The 25,667-nt window shown below is 39.0% G+C and overlaps 1 protein-coding gene across 11 annotated transcripts in view; it reads left to right on the top strand.

The window, feature by feature from the left end:
• The window catches only part of fmt (phosphatase 6 regulatory subunit 1-like protein fmt), a 47,248-nt gene that overhangs the window by 4,479 nt on the left and 17,102 nt on the right, over positions 1 to 25,667 (top strand). For 2 of the 11 annotated variants that reach the window (XM_067756509.1, XM_067756507.1), the window contains exons 1-11: positions 3,297 to 3,871; positions 4,440 to 4,519; positions 10,880 to 10,999; positions 11,059 to 11,383; positions 11,464 to 11,777; positions 11,991 to 12,129; positions 12,352 to 12,470; positions 12,544 to 13,141; positions 13,211 to 13,275; positions 13,350 to 13,664; positions 13,731 to 13,761. In XM_067756509.1, the coding sequence (XP_067612610.1) occupies positions 3,812 to 3,871; positions 4,440 to 4,519; positions 10,880 to 10,999; positions 11,059 to 11,383; positions 11,464 to 11,777; positions 11,991 to 12,129; positions 12,352 to 12,470; positions 12,544 to 13,141; positions 13,211 to 13,275; positions 13,350 to 13,664; positions 13,731 to 13,761 (2,166 nt within the window). In that variant the 5' untranslated portion in view covers positions 3,297 to 3,811. Of the gene's footprint in view, positions 1 to 3,296; positions 3,872 to 4,439; positions 4,520 to 10,879; positions 11,000 to 11,058; positions 11,384 to 11,463; positions 11,778 to 11,990; positions 12,130 to 12,351; positions 12,471 to 12,543; positions 13,142 to 13,210; positions 13,276 to 13,349; positions 13,665 to 13,730; positions 13,762 to 25,667 lie in introns of those variants that run through there. The other 9 variants (XM_067756508.1, XM_067756510.1, XM_067756504.1 and 6 more) reach the window with 8 other exon arrangements.

Below are 25,667 nucleotides of genomic sequence, written 5' to 3'. Positions count from 1 at the left end.
TCGAATGAACTTCAAGACCCATTCCTGGAAACGAATTGAGAGAGAATGAATGTTTCGTATCAGGTCATCAGTGACTTGAATATTACACCTTAGCGGCGTTTGTTCGTCTATGAAAAATAATTGGAATCTACTATTTGTTCAAAATTACCTATTATAGAAGGGAAAAATTTATATCGGAAATTTACCTATTTAATTAAAGATAACTCGTAATCGTACGAAAATGAAGATAATCTCGTTATATGTAAACTAGTTGTTAAAAAAGTTTGAATTAAATTTGATTAATTCACAATTACCGATTATAGAAGGGAATTTATATCGGAAGTTTACCTATTTAATTAACGATTAGGAGTTAAGTACGAAAATGAAGATAATCTCGATATATGTAAACTATGTCTTAAAAAAAGTTTCAATTTCAAAATTTTAATAATTCAATATTATGTATGAAGCAATTAGAACATCTATCCATTTATATAGGTCACCAAAGTTTATTTATATATAAAAATTAACGGACTATTTAATATTTAAGGTTTTACCTTGAATATTATTATATATATACAACTTGGCGGGGTATAGCTAGAGTAAATTTAGGCCGATATTTTCTACAAATTTTTTTCGTGCTGTTTTTTAACATTTGTTCTGCAATCGGGGCGGGTTTTGCTGATGTGGTAGCACGCCATCTCCACATCACGGCTGACATTGTATTAAAGTTTTTGTACACAGACGTTCGAAGTGTAGAAAATAAATATAGTCTGATTTATACTACTTATATTTATTTAATTATATGAAAAATCAGTTTTGATAAGTAAACTCCAAGAAAATCGAGAAGTAAAGCTCGTCTTAAGGCAGATTTATCGTTCGAAAGGGACATCTTTTTTTTAATTTTACCCTTCCACACGTTCTCAGTGGGAGCTCAATCAAAATCGGTTTCCCACTTTATAAGCGGGTCAAATTAATTGTTGTCCTGATAATTTTTAAGTATTTTTTAGTTCCGTAGAAAATTGTACGAAACTAAATGCGGATTCACGAAAACACTTTGTCGCGTTGCTTCGCTTTAATGCTTTGGCATCGCTATACAACAATATTATCCGTGTTTTCTTACAAGCGTATACGTTAATGTTTGCGCGTAAAAGCGCTTAGATAATGCTTAGGAGACCCATCTGGCGGCGACTAGCTGCACAAGCGGAGACACAAACCTCTGTGTGTATAACCCATAGCTGAGTCGGTTGCGATGAATAGTGGACATACACCATTTGTAGAGTTGATACATAGCATTAGTGTAGAGGTGAAACATAAGACACATTTCAGTTGTATCTGAGTATAATGCGTATTGAAATTTAGTAGTACTAATTTTATGCGCGACAATTTCAGAAGAGTGGATAATGTTTGACGCTTAGCAGTCCACTTTTATCGATAGATGGAAAAGGAGCTCAATTTGTCCTATTTTCAAATCCGGTAATATAAATGGCATCTCTAACGATAGGCCTATTGCCAAACTCATAGTATGCTCAAAGCTTTTCGAAAAAGCAGGCATGCTTAACGAACGAAACGATATCATTTCGTTACGATAATCAACGCTAATAAACGAAACGAAGTCACTTCGTTTCGTTTATTAACGTTAAGATCGTCAAATTAACGTTAATTTGTCGTTCTTAACGTTAATAAACGAAACGAAATGACTTCGTTTCGTTTATTAACGTTGATTATCGTAACGAAATGATATCGTTTCGTTCGTTAAGCATGCCTGCGAAAAAGTCATAAAGGAGAAGTTGTCTTTTGTCATTAAAAGGGTGATTGACCCGCGTCAACATGGGTTCCTTGCTGGTCGCTCTACTGTTACTAATCTAGGGTCGTTTTCTGATTTCTGTATTTCTGCATTTAAGGATGGATGCCAGGTTGATACCATATACTAACTGACTTGTCAAAGGCTTTTGATAAAGTTTCACATCGAATCTTATTATCTAAGCTTGAGTAAATTGGATTTCATTCTGTATTCTTATCTTGGTTAAAATAGTATCTGTCGAACCGGTCCCTAAGTGTTGAAATCGAGTGCTGCAAGTCCCTACCTTTTTATGGAACGTCCGGAGTTCCTCAGGGTAGCATTCTCGGACCTCTGTTGTTTGTGCTTTTTATAAATGATATTGGTTTCTGTTTTTTTCATCCTTTTTCCTTCTATATGGAGATGATTTAAAGTTCTTTCATAGAATTAATGGCCAGTCGGATTCCCTACTCCTACAAAATGACCTAAATAATCTTATCAAATGGTGTAAGGCCAATAATCTCTTCCTCAATGTGAATAAATGTTTTCACATGTCTTTTACTAAATCATCTAACTAACATTCCACCCTCTACGATATCTCAGGTGCTCGACTGGTTTCGGTTAATGAATTTATTGACTTAGGTGTTGTTTTTGATACCTCTTTCTCTTTTGTCAATCATATCTCTTATATGTTTCTCAAGGCTTACAGAAACCTTACCTTTCTTCGTAGATATGCAAAAGACTTTAAGGATCCTTATAAAAGGAAGGCTCTTTATACCTCTATCGTTCTTTCAAAATTAGAATACGCCTCAATTGTTTGGAATTCTATCTATAGAGGCTATGCTGCCAGTATTGAAAGGGTTCAAAGAAAATTTATTGGTTTTTGTGTATTTTCACTCAACTTTTACAACCCAATTCCATCCTATTACTTGCGCTGCATGCTTATAAATCTCCAACCTCTCGAATCCAGAAGGGTAGAACATCTGCTAATGTTCGTCTATGATCTAATAGTTGGCTCTCTTGATTGCCCAGCTCTCTTAGCGAAGGTGTCATTTAATGTACCTAATCGGAGTCTTCGAACATTTTTTCCATTTTACAAGCGTGCTTGCGGGGCTAATTATTGTAGTTTTGACCCAGTTTTCGGGCACTTACTGAATTTAATAGACTCTCAAGAAGGTGTTTTATTGATTTTTCTTTGTCGAGAAATATCAGCAAGTCAACTCGGGAAGAGTACCTCTAATCTTAACTTGCAATATCTTTTTTGTTTTATGTCTTCGCTAGTCATGTTACTTTCCTTTTTTGTTCTAGTTTTTAGTTGATTATTTGTTTTAAGTTTTTAATTTACTTTTGTATTCTAGTCTGTAAGATTATTTGTAATCATAGACTGAATAAATTAAACATAAACCATGAGTCAGCTTTTCGTCTTACAACTCTCTAATAAGCAGAGACTACGCAATAATCGAGTGTTTTTCAAACAAAGAATCGATAACATTTGCTCAGTTGGGCGATCGTTTTCATACCCCTTCCGCATACTTTTTCTTTTGCTGTCAAATAAAAGAAATGTGAAAAGGTGAAAATTTTCAGAAGTGCAGCAGATGATAAGTTGCAAATTAAATAAAAAATAATAATGTTATTGGACCCATACTTTAAATAAATAGAAATTGAAAATGCGGCATGAATTGTGAAAATATAATAACTTAAGTAAACAAGAAAAAACGTAAGTGATTAACAAAACTATTTTCATTAGTGTACGTGTAGATGGGTGTAAAGGAAATGGTTCCGCAATGAAGTGAAAAGTTTAAAAGACTAAAAAGACAGAAAACGCAAGGTTTTTTTTCCTGAAATAAGCCGTCTCCAATACACTACGTTTATCATCTATATAAACGATCTGTACTTCCAGTGCTGAGCCGGACGTGTTTTAATAAGTAGTTATTAAAAAGAAACACAAATTATCTTTTTATAACAAGATTAGAAAGTTTCAGAAAATAGCAAAAAACAGAAGAAAGAAAAGGCATAGTAAATCCAAGGTACGTGGTTAAAAACGCAAATCCAAAAATGTTTTGGGATAAAAGTTATACACCATCGCAGAACATTGAAGCGCTGCTGGAGAAAGAGGTGAGTGATGGATGAATAGTATTATGTAGTATATACATATATGCATATGTATGTAGTGTGTATACGTATGTATATGCCTTGCTTACAAATATATGCATGATTTTGTGGGCCATGCCGGGAGTCGGTCCATACATACATATAAAATTTAATGCTATTGCACACGCAATAATACGCAAGCAGTGCTTTACGCCCCAACTCCATTTACCCGTGCCAGAGTTAAGTAACACACAGTGCATGTGAATATACTTTTATCTAGCCCGTCAACACACAAAAATTGCAAAACAAACTTTGCAGGTGCCCTTATACTATGCAACTAAAGAACATTATTAAAGCACTATATACTGGTAATTTCAAGTGAATTAATATACAGTAAGCAAGGTAGTAGGCACATTCCGAAAGTTACTTGCGGCCAGATAAATAGTAAATTCACTTGCTAGGCATGAGTACTGTTATACCACTCATAGTAAGCACAAATATGTAGGTATAAACAATTAAATTAGTGCATATATTCAATGATTCCATAGTAATTCTATTCCTCTTTATAATTTACTTTACACCCTTCTTACAGAATGCAAGAGTGGAAGAATTTCTGGATGATGATGACATATTACTCGAGTGCAGATCACAAAAAATAGCTATTGTTAATTAGTAAGTTATACATATTTATTGCTTATTATTTCTTATATTTACTTTAACAATTTCTATAAATAATGTGTTTTAGGTTGAACTTTAATATATATATATACTAGAAGACCCGGCAGACGTTGTCCTGCCCTAAATTTTTAATATCTGCATACATTTTAATAAGCTTTTTCCGTCTGACTCTGCCCTTCCCCCCTCTTCACTTTTTCCTAATCCTTTTATTCACTCCTCCCACCGTCTTTTTCGCTTCATCTATCTCCATCTTCGTCTCATTCTATCTCTTTCTCAATCTACCCCATCTCTTCTCTTCTCTCAATTTCTTCTCATTCTTCTGCATCACTTATTGCCTGTCCCAGAGGGTGGTATGTATTTTATTCCACTCCCAGCCCCACCGAGTCTCAGTACCAGTCCGTCTCTGGATAATATATTACTCTGTACTAAAGCACTCATCAACAGCTTTCATTTGATATCCATATTGTATAAACACTGTCTAGGCATTCACTGACCCACGTTTTGGCCTATATCTCGAGACCCTGGTCACCCAGGGGTGTCAAAATTACCCTCTACACAACTAAAGACTCTCCTGAATTAAATAAAAAGGTCATAGTACCTCTAAATCGCGGGCCCCTCAGTAACCGCCCCCACCCGCTCGAGGGCCGTGGTGATGTGCTATACTTGATATCATTCGCTATAATATTTTTTATTGATAAGCAGGTTGTTTAATTAAACACCCAGCAATTACACGGAAGTATATCCGCACCACCTGAAAATATGAGTACCACTGCGTATACGTAACATTTTATTATTACGTAAAAACAAATAAAAATTTGCAATAAAATAATATTGCGACTATAAACTGAGATATAACCTATCCTATCGCTCAAGTTAGATCAAACTACACACGGGGGACAAAACAAATTCAAAATCGGTACAGTAGTTTAGGAGTCCATAGCGCCCAAAAATGTTGTGACAAGTGTTTTTTATATATTACGATATATTTTTACATTTGAAAGTACTTTCATCAAAATTAAAAGTAATAGTAGCAACGAATCGCCTGGTTAGCAGCTCTAGAATACCATCTACTTCGTGAGTTACAAATGATTGAGCACAATGGATTGGTTATTAACAGGCAGTTTACCCACAAGAGCAGTGACTGCCAATTGATCTATAAATTAGTTGGAAATTAATAGTATAGCTTGCTTATAAAGTTTCTATCACAATGTATACGTTGTTGTTATTGTAATAGCAAAAAAAAAAAAAAAAAAGAAACTGCCCGAAAGTTAAGGGCAGTGTTGCGCTTGTGTTGGACTGTGTATTGTATGGATATATTTCTGTGACTTAACTTCGCTTTTATGCCTACTATCTAAGGCCGTATGTTTTATCACAAGCTGTGAAACTAATTATTTAAGGTGCATTTTCTTGAAGCGTAGGTTTGTTTTTGATTAAATTAACATAATAATTCTGTTACATACTGCTTCTAATGTTGTATTCTACGAGTTTTTAAATGAACTTGAAGACGTTAGTCTTTATCAACTTAACAGAATTCATAATAAATTTGGCAAATATCTTGATTTATTATTTTCAGACGACACATCAAATTGTTCTGTAACTCGATGTGATCCAGTAGTTTTGCCTGAGGATGTTTATCATCCAGCACTTTCAATATCTGGATTGTCTCAGTTTACCGGTGCGGAATACTACTGATCCGAATGCGTCTTCCCGCCGGTTTCTCTTTAGGAAGGCCAATTGGTCTTTACTAATCGATGAAGTCTCTAAAATAACGTGGCCTGAGTACGACGGATATACTGAAGCGAGCTCCATTCATTTCACCAACGTTTTACCAGCAATATTTCTCAAATGTGTGCCTTTTTCCAAAACCTCTTCAGCACCCCCAGCTACTGCTTGGAGCTCTAGAGAACTTAGCTATAAAAACAAAAAAACACGGTTCTTCAAGCGTTTCAAATTATCTGGTTCTAATAGTGATTATGCTGCATATTCTATCTTGCGCCTTAAGTACAACAGGCTACAGATAAGATGCTATAAGAATTATCTGATGAAGATTAAGCATAGGATCTCTTCCAATCCAAAATCATTATTCCTTCGTCAACTCCAAAAGAAAAATTAAGGGTTTCCTTCTGTAATGAAGTATAACGATCAGATTTCTAGTAATGACTCCGAGATTGCAAATATGTTTACTGACTTTTTTAAATCTAATTATTCGACTATCCCTGACTCCCCTCTGGTGGATTATCAATATATGCTACCTTCGCTTAACTCAGTAGGTATCCCATCTATCTATATATATAAAAAGAAGTGTACATTTTGATTGTCATCGATGAACGGATGAACCGATTTGGCTGAAAATTGGTGGAGAGGTAGCTCAGAACCAGGGAACAGACATGGGATACTTTTTATCCCGCTCTGGCTAGGGTCTTGATATCAAAACGTGGACCTGGGTAACCCTGGGAAATGGTTGTAGAGTATGGGTGTCAAATGGAAGCTGTTTATGAGTACTTTGATACTGGGTATTTTTTGTACCCCTGGGTGACAAGGGTATCGAGATATAGGCCAAAACGTGGACCGGGCACCCCTAGAATGTGTTTATACAATATGGATATCAAATGAAAGCTATTGATGAGTGCTTTAGTACAGGGTAGTTTTCATACCTATTGGTGACTAGGGTCTCGAGATATAGGCAGAAACGTGGATAAGGGTAACATTAGGATGTGTTTTAAATTATGGATATCAAATTGAAGCTGTCGATGTGTGCTTTAGTACATTTTCAGATTCGAATACATTGTGATATTCGATTTAGTCGCATCAACCTGGCAAAACTGATAAATATGCATGCGAAGCCAAAATAAAGACATGAATTAATAATACCCACATACCTATTAACATACGGCCTATTCAATTTGCTTGAAATTTGGTATATAAATTTGCCTATATTAGTATTTACGATGCTTTTTTCCAGGAAGTAGACCGGAGACGGACTGGGACTGTGATTAGGACTAGGAGGGATTCAAGGGGTTGTGTAGCGCAATATATAGCTTCTCCAACCCAATTGTCAACCTCACCTTCGAGCGGCGAATCCCGTTTCACTAACAGACGAGGCTCTGGCGACCCCAAGCTCCTCATGGAACTTGGGGGTGGGAAGGGAGTGATGGCCTGAAGGTTTAATGTGGCCATATAAATCGTTCCCGAGATGGTCGGGCCAGCACCTTAATGGTGCTGTGTTACCGGAGCGTATCGGATCTGTATCCGACAAAGGACCATCACATCGATAACACTCCCCAATGCCTTCGGGGAGTAACTAATCGCTACAACAACAACAACAACAACATTAGGACTAGGACTGGGACTGAGGCTGAGACTGAGACTCGGAGTGTGACAGGGACTGAGACTCGGAATGGGACTGGAACAAAATACATACCACCAATAATGAGAACAACTTGAGAGAAGAGAAAAGAGAGAAGGAAAAGACTGAGAAAGAAATAGAATGAGACGAAGATGGAGATAGATGAAGCGAAAAATACGGAGGGAGGAGCGAATACAAGTATTAGGAAAAAGTGTAGAGGGGCGAGGGTAGAGTTAGACGGAAAAAGCTTATTAAAATGTATGCAGATAGACCGAAAATTTAGGGCAGAACAACGTCTGCCGGTTCTGCTAGTATATTCGCACAGATGAGGTACTAAGGCATCTGGAAAGTCTGAAAATTTCCTGCTCCAGTGGACCTGATGAAATTCCATCTGTTGTGCTAAGAACTTGCGCTCAATTTCTTTGTCAACCCCTTACCTGCTTATTTAATGCCTCTTTGAGGCAAGGGATATTCCCTAAGAAGTGGAAGGAGTCATTTATAATACCACTTTATAAAAGTGGGAGTAGATCTTGTGTCACAAACTATAGGGGAATAGCCAAACTTTGTGCTATTCCAAAACTATTTGAATCAATTGTCACAAAGCAACTGGCTTTTACAGTATCTTCAGCAATGGACCTGTCACAACATGGCTTTTGCAAGGGTAAGTCCACTGTGTCTAACTTGGAGTTCACAACCCTTGTATCCAATAACTGCGAACTGTGAAGCTGATGTCATTTATACTGATTTCAGTAAGGCGTTTGATAAAGTTTCCCATTCCTTACTCCTACTGAAACTCGATCGATTGGGTTTCCCATCACGGCTTCTCTCTTGGGTTTCTTCGTACTTGGAAGGAAGAAAGCAAACCGTTGTGTTTAACAATTGCTTGTCTGAATTCATCAAGGTATCTTCTGGAGTTCCCCAGGGCAGTCACCTTGGTCCAGTGTTGTTCCTGCTCTTCATTAATGACCTCCCAAATGTTTTGAAGCACTACATTCTGCTCATGTACGCTGATGATGTCAAACTGGTTATGCCCATTCGCTCACCTGAAGATAGAGCACTTCTTCAATCGGATTTGAATAACCTAGTTGGGTGTTGTGATGTGAACGTCGTGTCACTAAACTTACCGAAGTGCAAGTTTATGTGTTTTAGGAGGAAATCTTTTAAATCCCATCAGTACTTGATAGGCGATTATATCATTAAGCAAGTCACAAACTTTACTGATCTTGGCGTTATGATGGACCCTAAACTGGACTTAAAATTACATATCGAATCGTATGTGAATAGGGCTAGAGGGACCTTAAAAATAAAAAATAAATGTAAGGCGCGATAACCTCCGAAGAGATCTAAGGCCGAGCTTCTCTTCCAATTTGCGTCGTGCTCCTCTTGATTTTCCCTACAAATTGGCCGGACGGGACCTACATGTTTTATGCCGACTCCGAACGGCATCTGCAAGGCAGATGAGTTTTCACTGAGAGCTTTTCATGGCAGAAATACACCCGGAGCGCTTGCCAAACACTGCCGAGGGCCGACCCCGCTTAGAAAAATTTTCTTCTAATTGAAAAAACATATTTCTAAAATTTTGATGTTGCTTTGCCCGGGAGTTGAACCCATGGCATACAGTGTGATAGGCGGAGCACGCTACCATCACACCACGGTGGCCGCTAGAGGGACTTTGGCTTTCGTAAAAAGATGGTCCAAGGAATTCAATGACCCCTATGTCACTAAAACTTTTTTTATCGTTAGTAAGACCTATATTGGAATATGCTTCTATTATCTGGAATCCGCGTTATCAGATTCATAGCGAAAAATTGGAATCGGTCCAAAAGCAATTTTTGCTTTTTGCTTTAAATCATTTGCCCTGGGATCCATCAAGGAATCTACCGCCCTACTGCAGCCTGTTAAAACTTTTACAGCTGCCGTCACTACAGAGCCGTAGGGAGATGCTTGGCGTTTTATTCATGGTAAAACTTGTAAGAGGGATGATAAACAGTCCATTTCTGCTTGGCGAGGTGATGCTTAATGTCCCTTTTAGGCCCTCTCGGTATTTCCAACCGCTATATTTAATTACCTGTAGATCGAATTTTCAAATGCATGAACCTCTTCGTTGTCTGTGTCAAGATTTCAATAATCACTGCAATAATATTGATACTTCGACACACTCTACAATATAAAAAAAATATATACTCACTGTTTTGAACTCATAACTTATTCAAAATTAACATGTTAAACTAAATCTGTTACCAGCTCCAGTTACTTTGGGCGGGTGGCTTGGATTCACGTCCTTTCGAACCTCCCACGCATCGCAGCCCTACTCATCGTGTGTTAAATATACATCAGCTGCTCGAAATCACGTCCATTCCGACAGCACTAATAATCAATTCCGTTGCTCGGCATCACAGTCCACCCCGACAACTGATTTAATAATATATATACATATTTTATAATATAATTTTGCTCACTATGTAATTTATCTGTTATCCGTAATTATACTTAGTCTGATTAATTGTTAAATTTGTAGACTAATAAATAAATAAATAAATAAATAAATAAAAAATAAATATTTGTCGTATGGGAAACGGAATTGGGAGAGGGAAAAGGTCAGTAAATGGCAAATAGAGCAGCTGATTCCATATGTACATTCGATGATCCACACACATTCGTACTGTTTTTACTTAAGGTTTCCATGTTAATGTATTAGGACTTTTCCTGGTTTCTGCGAATACATATATTTACATTAAAAAATGGCCGGCTTTTAACAGAAAAATGAAGTGGATGAAACCATGCCAACAGGGGCGTGAACACTGGCAGCTGTATTGCCACCCGATTACCACCATGTTTCAGAGTTCATTATAAGATATGACATGAACGTCATCGTTCTACAATTTTTTTATTAATTGCAATATTAAATTTTGTTGCATTTGTTAACAAACATTGGGCAAAAATTAAGATAAATTTTCTACAATTTACATATCATACTCTTTAATAAATTTTCCAATATTTTTTTCTAGTTTCACTCGTTCAGATGTAATCAAACGCCTTGTTGAACTCATCACAACAGAACCGCCTGAGAATTTACCTATGGCACAAAGATATCGTCATGCGAATATGGCTTGTGAAATTTTAACATTGTACGTATGACAAAAAAGTTGTTTGCGATATATGATTTCCTTTATTATTATTTTTGCAGTGGTTTACCGTCCCTAGATGAAAAGCTTTTGTCAGATGAAAATATATTAAAAACACTTTATTCATATCTAGAAAATGAACCACCGTTAAATCCTTTGCTATCATCATTTTTTAGCAAAACATTTAGTATGCTCTTCACAAAAAAGGCTGAACAAGATTGGTTCTTGTATCAACAAATGTGCCTAAAACTCTTGGAATATATTAAGTCTCAAAAGAATTTTTTGGATTTGATTTGTAACCATTTTTCCACACCTGTCATACCCGATTTAATAATACAAATGATGAGGGATGTTGATGGTAGACAAATGAAACGTAATTTGTATGAAGTGAGTACATAAAAACGTTTTCATTTATTTGTATGAAATATTTATTACGTATGATTATAATTTGTAACGTTTTTTTTTAGTGGCTCACTGAAGATAGACTTGTCGAGAGACTGATTACAATAATTGGTTATCCCCAAGAGACCGACAAACATGCAAATGTTGCGGAATTTCTCTGTGATTTAATACAACAAGGTCGTTCTATGCGATATATGGAACAAGAAAATGATTCTTTTGAGCCTACATTCGATGGTTCTAATCCAATATTGAAACGCATCGAAGATGAGGCGAATATTGAAGCCTTAATGAATGTGATTTTGGAATCAAATGCGCCAGAAAGCGCTGTCGTATCAGGAATATCGGTTGTACTTATGCTTTTAAAACCTGTGGTTTTTACGTAAGTTGTTTTAGGACATATCAGTTTTAAGTATTAAAAGGTCATTGTGAGAAAAATTGGCAAATGGTTAGAATCATTCACCGAAGTTTTGACAAAAAAAAAAAAAACAAAGATTAATGCCTACTCTTTGTCAATTTGACACGTAATAACCTTACTGATTTGGTAAAATGTTTTGTTGTTAATGGAAATTAATACATACTAATATAATTTCAGTGATGAACCTAATTCGGACCGTATGAAGTTCATACAAAAGCGTGAACTAGAGATTCGTGAACAAATACTCGCCACTGTGATTCGTGTCATTGCACCGCGTCTTAAAGATTTCAATGAGCTACTCACAAACCCGCCAAATGTAAGTTTGCGAAGTCTTTTGTTAAATCTACAATTTTATTTGTGGTTTAAGTTCTATTCAACATCATATATTCGACATTCGCTGAAATGGAAAAACTGAGTTAATAATAATAGACTTGAGATACAAAAAGAACACGGCTTATTAAAAAATACAATTCCAATAAAAGTTTAAAGTTATTACAAAATATTTTAAATTCACATTTCTGGATTAATTTTTTTGCAGAAGCCACAAATAATAACAACAGCAGCTAAGTTATCACAGCCTTTTGGAATGACGCGTTTGCAAATCTGCCGTATTTTTACAGTATTATTGCAGACTAAAAACGAAGAGATTTTGAAAGCGTAATTATAACTAAATTTTTGAAACCTCTATATTTATTTATGTAATTTATTTCTTTTCAACATTGCGTATTAGCGTCTGTGAAACGGATTTCTTTGACACCCTCCTAATCCTCTTCAAGCAATATTGTTGGAATAATTTTTTGCATAGTGAAGTTGAAAAGTGTCTTCATTTAGTATTTTATACGCAACTATCAAATAACAATAATAATGCAATGCATGGCCGTACTAATAATGCAACTTTTTCTAAGTTGGGAAACAATGTCGAAAATACGTATACGTTTTTCGATATGGTTTTTAACTCAAATAATAAAAAAAACGTTAATGATATTGAGGCTACTACTACTACTACTAATGAGAGTGACAATGTTAAAAATGATATAATGATAAAGTCTGATGAGAAAGAAGATGTTGAAATGAAAACACATGAGCAAGTAGGCGATATAAAAAATGAAACTGAAACAGAAACTAAGTCGGGAAATATTGAACCTGCAACACAGGCAAACGCTATGGAAACTGATGACGTGGCGACTGTAGAAAAATCTGATGTTGTAAATGATATAAAGTCAGGCATTAAAATAGAATCAACTGCTGAAATTGAAGGTGAAGCAAATAAGCTGACTAAAACCAAAGCTCACGCTGCTGACAGAGGTCCGTCTGCATTACAAATACACGTGCGTATATTTGTAATTTATTGGCTTATATTGAAAAGCAAATAATTTATATTTGTTTATATACTTTAGGTAATTGAAAAGTGCAAGCTGATTTCAAAATTAATTGACTGCTGGAAATCTAATGCGGACACAGAGTATATATGCCATCTAATTTATTTAGAACAGTAATTATTTTAATAATATTTTCATTTTATTCTTTTGCTAATAGATCAACCCAAAAAGGTCGTCGCCTTGGCTACATGGGACATTTAATTAAAATATTCAAACATATTATGGATAGTATATCAGAATCTGAACATATCGGTGCCTTAATTGAGAGTAATTTAAGTAATGAGATTGAATTAAAATTGTGGCAATCTATAATAAATTCAACCGATGGTCATCTTACAAAGGTCTTAGCCACACAAAACAAAATGTTAGCAAATTGTAATGCTCACGAAACGGATGATTATAGTCAACATTTACCAAAAAATGATTTCCTAGGTGATAATAGTACTTGGGACCTTATTACATCGGATACATTGTAAGTAGTTACTTTACACATCACATTTATGTCAAGCATTAATTATTTCTCATATCTTATTTGCAGAAACAAACTCATAAGTGATTCAGGCTCAAATGTAAGTAAAAATTGTTCTTTAGTTTTCTAAATTAAAAAAAAAACTAAAATGTATGTAAACTGTAATGCATTTTTAAGTCGCAAACTAATTTTAGCTAGCTCCTATGAAAATATAAACTTTAAAATAATAATTCATGTACTGTTGTAATGACAAAAATTCTAACTGAAGATTTAGAGAGTGTTGACATGTACCTATACTAGCACATTTTGGTATCATTTGGTTTACCCAATCGAAACTTCGGGTAATCTCACCAAATCTAAATGAGGTTGAAATTAACAGTGTCTCCTTAAGCGCACGAGTTTGCTTACAATGTTAGCATATAAGCGAAAGCAAAAAAATTTAAGGTGGCGTAAAGATACTTATGAGTCAAATTAAGTAAAATCTTCATACATTTCTTGTTTTCTCAGAATTTTTAAGCCTAATTCAATTTAAAAAATTATTTGTTTAACAGTCCTTTTAGAGTTAGTGGAACAAAGCGCTAGAACTCATCCACACGGAAAACCTACAAAATTGTTACATTATGTAAAAATTTACGGGTTCTAATCTCCCGAAATAGTTAAAAATGCTCCGTTAAATTTAATAAAATTAATTTCAAAGGCCTCTAGAAAAATATAAAATATAAAAATCTAGAAATAAAAATATATATGAATTTAAAATATATTGAAATAAACGTAAATGACAAAAATTTATATAATTTAACAAAGCAAATACTATAATGTAAATAAAAACAAGAAAAAAAATTTTATTAACTATCTTAACTGCCTCCACATCCAAATCACCATCTACACCTGCAACGACACCTGTTAAATCTACACATAAATCTAACTCAACATCCTCTACATCTACACCACCAGCAAAACCTTGGGGGAGTGTCTTTGTCGTCAATACAACACAACAACAAATGTTAAGTAGTAATCAGGGTCGTGCGCAAGGTGGGTAGGGGGGGGGGGGTTGGGGGTTAATCGAAGTTGACTCGCGTTTCCCTGGAGAGTATGCGTTCCTCTTCCGCAAGTTTTGGGTACTGTTCTTTGAGTACTGGATTCAGCGTGCAATTCCTGCCTGGCATAAAGGTCCGACGCCTGTTTGTGGAGTTCGCTGGAGACCTGCTTGTGTTTTTTCGCTTCATACGGCTGAGTTCTCAGGTGCCGTATTTCCTCATAATGCTTACGGAGATGATTCCTTAAGCCCTTGGGCGGTGTTGGCTCATCAATCAGATATCTGTTCGGATGCCCAGGTTTCTGGGTATTCAACAGGAACTGTTTGGTTAGCATCTCATTTCTCTCCCTGATGGGGAGTATTCTCGCCTCATTATGCAGATGGTGTTCTGGGGACATAAGAAGACAACCCGTGGCGGTTCTGAGGGCAGTATTTTGGCAGGCCTGCAGCTTCTTCCAATGAGTAGTCTTTAGGCTTAGCGACCATATCGGGTACGCGTAGCATGCAATTGCTTTGCAAGTGGTAATAAGCGTTTCTTTATCTTCTCTCCAAGTACTGCCAGCGAGAGATTTGAGGATTTTATTACGGCTCTGGATTTTCGGTACAATTGCAGCTGCATGCTCACCAAAATGTAGATCCTCATCAAGCGTCACACCCTAGATGTTGGGGTGTAAGACAGTCGGTAGCGTAGTGCCATTGGCGTGGATGTTCAAAATGGTCGAAATTTGGGACGTCCATGTTGTAAATAAGGTCGCCGATGATTTAGTCGGTGATAATGTCAGGTTTCGCGAGGTGAAAAAACTGAAGAGATCACGGAGGTGGGCGTTTATTTTGTTGCAAAGCTCGTCGATCTGTGGGCCTGAGCCTGTGGCCATCGGCATAGGAAACGATAGTAACTCCTTTTGGTGGCGAATGTAGCTTTGATATGTAAAAGTTAAACAAAAGTGCGGATAGGACACCACCCTGTGGCACTCCTTTTTTAATTCTTTTTGTTTTTGATGTTGCGTTTCTAAATTGCACCGATGCCTGCCGGCCACCGAGATAATTTGCGGTCCACCTTTTAAGACGGTAGATCCTTCCAGGTCTTGCAGTAACGTGCCATGGTTGAAGGTATCAAAAGATTTTGATAGGTCTAGCGCTACGAGTACTGTTCTATGGTGGGGGTTTTGATTTAAACCGCAATTTATCTGGGTGCTGATGGCATTTAGCGCGGTGGTGGTGCTATGGAGTTTCCTGAAGCCATGATGATGACAGGCTAGCTGCAAATTTGCTTGGAAGTAGGGGAGCAAAATGGCTTCAAGCGTCTTTGCTACTGGCGATAGGAGAGATATCGGACGATACGAGTCTCCTATGTTAGCTGGTTTTCCAGGCTTTAGTAGCGGGACCATCTTGGCCATTTTCCATTTTTCGGGTATGACAAAGGTGGAAAGAGACAGGTTGAAGACATGTGCTAAGTATTTGAAACCCTCTTTCCCTAGGCTTTTAAGCATCGGCATGGCTATGCCGTCTGGGCCCACTGCTTTGGATGATTTAGCGTGACCAATGGCAATTTCAACCTCTCTGGCGGTGATGGTAATTGGTGACGCGCTGAATTTATGTTTATGTGCGTGTCTGTTGGCCCTCCGTATATCTTTGTCGACCGTAGAATGCATTACATATTGACGGCAGAAAGCGCTCGCGTATTTTTTCGAATCCGTCATCACTTTATCGCCGAAGCGATGGAAACTTTGTCATGGTGCTTAGACGGATTCGATAGGGACTTTACGGTGGACTAAAGTTTACCCACACCGGCAGAGAGGTTACAACCTCTTAGGTGCTCCTCCCATTTCGCCCGCTTGTGTTCATCCACAAGCAATCTGATGCGTTGGTTTATATCCCTTATTTGGGGGTCGCCTGGGTCGAGCTGTCTTATAAGGGTTCTCTCGCTAAATTTGCGGCCTCCGCCGGGTAGAGGGGTCGAATTTCGGGAATTATCCCGGCGGGAATGAAACGTGCCGAGGCGGATTCAATGACCTTGCGGAAAGCACGCTCCCCTTGGCGGGCATCAGTCGGGATAGGGAGGGCAGCAAAGAGGTTGTCTGTAAAAGATTTGTATTTGTCCCACTTTCCTTTTTTAAAGCTTATGAAAGTGCGTTTTTCTGTAACGATGAAGTCGGCGGTACGCTCGAACGAAATAAGTATAGGCAGGTGGTCGGATGCCAATGTTACCATCGGCTGCCAGTTGACGCAGTTTACGAGTTCTGCGCTCCCGATTGAGATATCCGGCGAACTGTGACAGCTTCCTACCATACGTGTGGGGGCGTCTCCGTTTATTGTGCAGAACGTCGTTTCTTTTATTTGATCCGCCAACATCTCCCCCTACTGTCCGCCCGCAAGTTTGAATTCCATAGATCGTGATGGGCATTAAAGTCGCCTAAGATAATGCGATTGTTGCCAGTGAGTAAGGCGCTAATATTAGGGCAGTATCCACTGGGGCAACAGGTGGCAGGAGGGATGTAGATGTTGATGATTTCTAGGTTTGCATCCCCTGACCGGACAGATAGGCCTTGACGTTCTAAGACATTGTCCCTGCGGTCGATGCCAGGTCTAGCACTATAAAATAATTTTTGCCAAATTGTTGTGCTGGGATGAATTGCCTAATAAATACAAATACAAATATATGATATTGCACAGAGTGGTGTATGATAAACGCGAGGACGCCTCCATTTCCGCTCATGCGATCTTTTCTGTGGACATTATACCCAGAACAGGGTGCAGTGCAGATCTTGCTGTGAGTTTAGTCTCTTGAATCGCGGCAATGCGGATGTTGTGGCGCTTCATGAAATCGACTATCCCCGTGATCTTCCAAGTTAGTCCATTACAGTTTAACTGCAGAATTCTGAAGTGCATAGGGGGAGACGTCGCCACTCTGGGAGTAAGTGACGGGTGACTACGCCTGGGTTGAGGAAGGCCAGGACGCAACTGCTGTTGTGGCCCTGGGACTGGGCGTCCTTGGCAAGCATTGGGGTACCCGGTAGATTGGGGTTTGCGACCTGGCAACATGGCGCAATGAAACCCATCGGGGGGTTGCCGTCGCGGAGACCAGAACATCTAGGAAAGTGGCACCGCCCAAGGCAGGAGTTGCATTGGGCAGATGTCGCAAACATATATATTCTGTGCTGGCAAACGGTGCAAACGGGGTTAGGGACTAAGAGTCTGTTTCCCTCACCTACACGATTGCTGCCGAAAAAGAGGGGGGAGAAGACCGAGGCAGGGGCTGATGCTCAGAATTGCTACCGACCCTACTACGGAGATAGTAGTTATGAGTGGTAGCAGCTGTTTGAGTTGTTGGCGCCGCGGGGCGTGAGCAGCAGCGGGTACTAGTTGTGGCTTGCTGAGCAGCTGGGCTGCTGGAAGGTAGTGGGGGCGCTAAGGCGTAGACTATGGGACGCCCTTGGACGTGAACAGCAAGGAGCCACAAAAGATTTATAAAAGTTACGTGGACGTCGGATTTTGGGATCAAGCCCAGAACAACCTGTCCGATGCAACCATCCCTTACACGAGACGCACTGAACAGAGTATGATCGTCCTAAAAAGATTCTTTTCCGGCAGATGCAGCAAAACCAGGACCGGGGTCAGGAGATGGACCCGGATTGGATTCGATACCTTCCCGGAGCAAGAGAATATGGAGCAGTCCCGCTGCAAGGAGCTGCTGGGAGGATGACAATTTGTGGGAGGGACGCAACAAATTTAATGGGGTTACACTGAAATGACAGTCCTTGGTCGGGTAAAATCCCGAGTCGCTCCGGTACATAGAACCGCCTTGGGAAGCGCTGTTGTTGATCCTGTCATAGTGGCTGGTGGCTTCAATCTGTCTTTTGTGTCTTGGAACTCTATTGATGGCTTGCTAGTTCCCACACCGTCCCGATATATATTCTATGGGTTCCTAAGTGTCTACGTGGCAGTGGTCTGGTGGACGAGCTTAGATACTAAATCAAACCTACGGGTATTCCAGAAGGTACAAAGAAGTGCTCTAATCTGCGGAGGCGCTGGACACTATTTTTAATGTGTTAAAAAAAAAAATAAATGTAAGGCGCGATAACCTCCGAAGAGATCTAAGGCCGAGCTTCTCTTCCAATTTGCGTCGTGCTCCTCTTGATTTTCCCTACAAATTGGCCGGACGGGACCTACATGTTTTATGCCGACTCCGAACGGCATCTGCAAAGCAGATGAGTTTTCACTGAGAGCTTTTCATGGCAGAAATACACCCGGAGTGCTTGCCAAACACTGCCGGGGGGCGACCCCGCTTAGAAAAATTTTCTTCTAATTGAAAAATCTTATTTCTAAAATTTTGATGTTGCTTTGCCCGGGAGTTGAACCCAGGGCATACGGTGTGATAGGCGGAGCACGCTACCCATCACACCACGGTGGCCGCCAATAGATTTAATGGCCAAACAATGTGCGGCCTTTTCTGCTCTGCGGCTGCGAAAGTTATCTGGATAGAGAGGCAATGTGGATGGCCATGGTAGCGGTGTCTTTGCACCTCAACTAGGGTGGAATCTATCATTTAGCCTACCCGATCATTGCAGCGTCTTTCAGGCGGAGGTGGCTGCTATAAATGAGGCCGCTGATCACCTGGGGAAGGCTGCTCACGGCTATAACCAAATTTGTATTTACTCTGACAGCCAGGCTGCACTAAAAGCACTTGGATCGGTCACATGTAAGTCCAGGACAGTAGAGAAGTGCCGCAAATCTCTTAACGAGATCGCTGAGCAAACTTCCCCCAGTCTGATATGGGTGCACTCGAATATACCGGGCAATAAGATGGCTAACGAACTTGCAAGAGTGGGCACATCCGTTCCGCTTTCGTCGTCCTGGAAGGGATTGAGCATGCCGCCCCTACCTGTAAGCTCATTTTGAAAGGGATTTTCCTTAGGGAACCGGGTGTGAGATGGAGCAATCTTGAATCCTGCTACCACTCCTAAAAGTCTCCTTCTCCTTGGTAGGGGGGGGGGGGGGGGGCATATCTGTGGTGGTTGGACGTATAACCGGCCACATAGCAATCGGGAGGCACGCGCAACAGCTGGGTGCTCCCTATAATGATTACTGCAGGAGCTGCAAAGACGAAGAGGAGATAGAAACAGTCAAACATTTTCTGTGCGATTTTCCGCGCCAAACAAGAGGAAGAAATCTCTGGGATCTCCCTCCTTTGACGATATTTGTGATCTGGCTAAGTTGGAACCTAAGAAACTCCTGACGTTTGCTGTATCGAGCTGTTGGTTTGAGTAAGGGAGAGATCCACGTGGTATCACAATGGGACCTTTTTGGGCCTAAGTGCACTGGTGCTCGCACCGGTGGCCACTCTAATCTAACCTAACCTAAGTGTCTGTACAGACATATAATGAATTTGGTAAATGCTTATATGTATTTAATTTTTTTCAGTCGATGTGGTCCAATAGTTTTGCCCGAACATGTATGCTCTGGCATAATACTTGGGTTATCTCCGAATTGCCAATATGTTTCCCACCTTCTTTAAATTTAGCTACCCCACTGCCTCTGATTCCCCGCCTTTGGACTATCAATAAAGACTGTCTTCGCGTAATTGAGCAGTTGTTCCTTATATTCTTATGGCGGACGTACTAAGACATAAAAAACCTGAAAATTTGCTATTCTAGCGAACCTGATGAAATTCCATCCATTGTGCTAAAAACGTGTGCTGAATTCCTGTTTAAGACTCTTACATGTCTTTTTAACGCAACTAGCTCATAGGGTATCCACAACCATTGACTTGTCTCAACACGGTTTTTGCTGTTGCGCGTATTCAACAAACGTACTAAAGGGCTCAAAGTCATCCATCTTAATGCGCAAAGCCTATATAAAAAGCTGGATGAATTGAGATTCATATCTGAGGGTTCTGATATAGATGTTATATGTATTTCCGAAACCTGGTTTTCTTCATGTCACAAAAATGATTTGGTGCAACTAAATGGATATCAACTGTTCAGGGCTGATAGACGTGGTCATGGTGGTGGTGTTGCTATATATGTTAAAAGTAGTTTATCCTGTAAACTTTGCTGCAGTGCTAGTCCAAGTGATCTTGTCGAATATGTGTTCGTAGACGTTTTCTCTGTAAATAATGAAAGGCTTCTTATCGGCTGTGCATACAGACCTAATCGTGGAGTTGACTTCTCTGGCTTTATTGAATTTCTCGAGCCTCTACTTATAAGCTATGATAATATAATCATCGCTGGGGATTTCAACTCCAACCTTCTCGTCGACTCAACTCTAAAGCTAAGTATGGAGTCTCTTGGACTTTTTCCCACCAATTTAACTTCACCTACACACTTTACTGACTCAAATTCTTCTTTGCTGGATTTATTTTTTGTGAATGATCCCCTGAAATTGCTCCACTACGATCAATTGTCGGCATCTTGCTTTTCAAAACACGATCTAATATTTCTTAGTTACAACTTCCAAACGTCACACATACAATGTTCCTTTACATATCGTGATTTTAGAAGCATAGATTACAGTTCCCTTAATGCAGCGGTGGAGTCGGTTGAGTGGAGCTTGATTCGTACACTGACATCGGTCGATGATCAGGCATCATTCCTACAGAACCATATCATTAGGCTTTTCGACAACTATGTGCCAGTGAAACTCAAAGCTGCTACACACAATAATACCCCTTGGTTTAGTGCCAATCTAAAACACTTAATCCACCAGCGTAACCTTGCTTACTCACGATGGAAAAGATACAAAACCCTGGAGGCTCACAACTGCTTCAAAACAGCTAGGATCGCTGCAAACAAAGCCATTAGGTCAGCTAAGCAGAAATTTTATAATAACAAGTTTAGTGCTGCTTTGAGTTCGAAGGAAACCTGGAAGTCGATTAAACATATTGGTATCGGAAAATCCAAATGTGATATTTCTGTCCTCCCTGATGTAGACATTAATGAGATAAATATAAATTTTGTAAATCTGCCAATCTCAACTGACAATATATGTGCTGATAATCATTGTATTCGCGCTAATGTTGATTTTGGTCCTCTTGAGTTTGCTAGTGTCGATGAGTGTGATGTCGTTCAAGCCATTCTTTCAGTAAAGTCTAATGCTATGGGGTTCGATGGTATATGTCCGAAATTTTTAAAAATAATTCTTCCTAAAATCCTTCCTCACTTAACCTACTTGGTTAACTCTGTGCTGACGTCCTGTGTATTTCCCAAATGTTGGAAAGTTGCTAAGGTAATCCCAATCCCCAAGCAAAACAAGGAGTATAGGCCTATAGCTATTCTGCCTTTCCTTTCCAAGGTCGTCGAACGAATTTTGCACTGCCAGATAAATACTTATGTGCAGAATAATAACCTTCTCACAGATTCCCAGTCTGGATTCAGGTCAAATCGTAGCTGTAAAACAGCGCTTCTATCGGTGATAGAGGATATTCGAGAACAAGTTGACAAAAATTTTACTGCTTTCCTGACTCTTCTCGACCATTCAAAAGCGTTTGACTCGGTCGACCACACCGTTCTCTGCAAGAAGCTGGACAACCTATTTAATTTCTCCAACTCTGCAACAGCCCTAATCAGATCGTATTTGGCCGACCGAACTCAGGCAGTAAGTGTTGGTAGCAGAAAGTCTGACTTCGTCAGTGTTTTAAGAGGAGTCCCACAAGGCTCAATCCTTGGTCCCCTGTTATTTGTTTTGTATATAAACGATTTGCCTGGTGTTCTCAAGTATTGTAATATTCACATTTATGCTGACGACGTACAATTGTATATGTGCTGTCCTAGTGATCGTACCAGTTCATGTATTAATAACTTAAATTACGATTTGTGTCAAATTGGTACGTGGGCTTCTATGAACGGCTTATGTCTTAACCCTAAGAAGTCGAAATGTATAGTCATTCATAGAAGGTCACTAGATAAAAGTGGAATGGAAAATTTAATTTTAGACAACACTATTATAGAATACGTTGACACGGCAAAAAATCTAGGTATAGTTTTTAACAAAACCCTGACATGGAAAGATCACATCTTCCGCACAGTGGGAAAAGTGTATGGGATGCTTCGTACACTCTGGCTTACACAATATTTTACTCCGTTACATATTCGTCTACTAATAGCAAAAGCGTACTTAATACCTACGCTCCTTTTTGGTTGTGAGGTTTACTCCAATTGTGACTATGTATGTAAGAGGAAACTTAATGTTGTGTATAACAACATTGCTAGATACGTCTATGGGTTGAAAAGACTTGACCACGTCTCTCAACATGCTTACAGGTTGCTAAACATTTCTTTCGATAACCTTATTAAACTTAAAACGCTCACTACGCTACATAAATTAATATATATGAAGGAACCTGACTATCTGTATCGGAGGCTAAATTTTCTCCAGTCGTCTAGATCTGTTCTCCTTACCCACTTCAGACATCGTATGCTAATATCTGATCGCCAGTTCTTCATTAATTCCATACGTCTTTGGAACTCGCTCCCTTCTAGACTTAGGCTTATAAGCAATGCTCTGCTCTTCAATAAAGAATTAACAAGTTTCTATAATAACCTAGACAATTAAAATACTGATTCCTTCTAAGCAAATGTACTCTATCATTCCTTTATTTATCTATTTACTATTTATTAAATATATTATTTGTTGTAACCTTTTCTTAGCCATAGTCATTAGCTTTAAGTTTCAAGATTAGATTGTTCCTATTTTATGCCTTTTACCGACTAGCACTGTAAAATAATTTTTGTCAAATTGTTGTGCTGGGATGAATTGCCTAATAAATACAAATACAAATACAAATACAGATTTTAGTAAAGCTTTCGATAGAGTTTCCCACTCCTTCCTGTTCAAAGTCGATCGATTTGGCTTCCCGCATTTGTTTCTTTCCTGGGTATCTTAATACTTGAAGGAAGAAAACAAACAGTTTATATTTAATAATTGTCGGACAGAATCTATCGATGTTACTTCTGGTGTTCCTCAGGGCAGCCACCTTGGCCCAGTGCTGTTTCTGCTGTTCCTCAACGACCTTGCAAATGTTTTGAAGTACTGCAAGCCGCTAATGTACGCTGATGATGTCAAACTTGTAATGCCTATCCGCTCTCGAGTGGATAGATTAAAACTTCAATCGGATCTGAATGGCCTAGTTGAATGGTGCAACGTAAATGTAATGTCAGCAAATCAGCCGAAGTGCAAGTTCATGTTTGATTGATGATTATACCATTAACAAAGTCATTAGCTTCGTAGACCTTGGCGTTACGATGGACTCTAAATTTGACTTTAAATTGCACTTTAATGTTGCGTGAACAGAGCCAAAGAAACTTTGGCGTTCGTTGTTGTTGTTGTTATCGATGTTGATGGTCCTTTGCCGGATGCCGGTACGCCCGACCATCACGGGAACGATTTGGTATGACCACATGAAACCTTCTAGGCCATTCCGCCCTTCCACCCCCTAGATCCATTAGGAGTTCGGGGTCGCCAGAATATGCTTCGATAATCTGGAACCTACGTTATAAGACCAACTGCCACAAATTAGAATCGTTTCAAAAGCAATTGCTGCTTTTTGCGCTAAGGCACTTACCGTAGAATGCTTCAAGGATATTTCCCCCCTACTCCTGCCGCTTAAAGCTTATTCATTTATTCCTACTTTACAGAGTCGTAGAGAGATGGTAGGTCTGTTATTTTTTGTAAAACTTATTAGAGGGATGGTAAATAGCTCGTATATGCTTGGTGACATTTTTTGCGTTTTCTTTTTGAAAAAAAAAAAAATAATAAAAATTTTACCCTCTAGGTAACCCTGCTCTATTTGTAGGTACTCGTACCCCCTATCTTATTCAGTGGAAAATAATTTTTGAAAGAAACACACAAGTTCACGAGAGAGGGCGACATTATTTTTAGAAAAGGAAACGCCATTTATTTAATCTTCCCTTTAGATCATTTAGACATTTTCAACCACTTCATATAAGCACATGCAGATCGACTTTCGAAATGTATTGATTTCAGTAAGGAAGGACTGCAAAACCATTGATGCGTGCGACTTACTAATCGTACTAAAAATATGTACTGACTTCCTTAAATACGCAATGGGTGGTTAGCCTGAAATTACGTCCTTTCCAACCCCCCACCCTTATCGCTAGCTCCAATAATTTTAGGTGGGTGGCTTGGAATCATGTTCTTTGCAACTCCCAGACAACACAGCCCTAATTATTGTGTGATAAATCTACATCAGCAGCTCGAAGGCACGCCCATTCCGACAGCAATAATAATCAATTCCCGTTGCTCGGGTGGATGGCTTGGAGTCACGTCCTTTCCATCCTTCTAGACAACGCAGCCCTAGTTATTGTATGAAAAATATACATCAGCTGCTCGAAATCACGTTCGTTCCGACAGCACTAATAATCAATTACCGTTGCTCGGGTGGATGGCTTGCAGTCACGTCGTTTCCATCCTTCCAGACAACGTAGCCCTAATTATTGTTTGATAAATCTACATCTGCAGCTCGAAGACACCCCCATTCCGACAGCAATAATAATCAATTACTGTTGCTCGGCATCACAGCCCACCCCGACAACTGATTTAATATATTGTAACGAATTTACTTGCAAATCCTCTTATTTGCAACCTTCTGCTAAGTTCGATCACTAAACTGTTGAAAAAATAACTCCAATATGTAATAATGCAAAATGGCCTTTATTAAAGTACTTCACAATAACACTCAAACTGTGCAACGAATAGCTTGCTTAATAACCAAACTGATTGATAGCTCAAATGAAACTCTACTATTCAAAATAATACTGCTCTTGCTCGCTAGATAGCGTCTTAATCGAAATCTCAAATCAAACTGATTTCCAGCGCCTCTACATCTGCGGCCTTTTATACTTTCTGTTTTCCTCGTTTGCATCTTCTAGAATTTACTAGCATTGCCCCTGAGCTCTCAAACTTCTCAGCTATAACTAAAATTGCACGATTTTATAGCTTCTCTCATACCCCAT

This window comes from Eurosta solidaginis, chromosome 5 (genome assembly GCF_040869045.1).
Source record: "Eurosta solidaginis isolate ZX-2024a chromosome 5, ASM4086904v1, whole genome shotgun sequence".
Classification (NCBI taxonomy): domain Eukaryota; kingdom Metazoa; phylum Arthropoda; class Insecta; order Diptera; family Tephritidae; genus Eurosta; species Eurosta solidaginis.
Note: the sequence above shows the minus strand (reverse complement) of the source record. Positions and strands in the feature narration are given on the sequence as shown.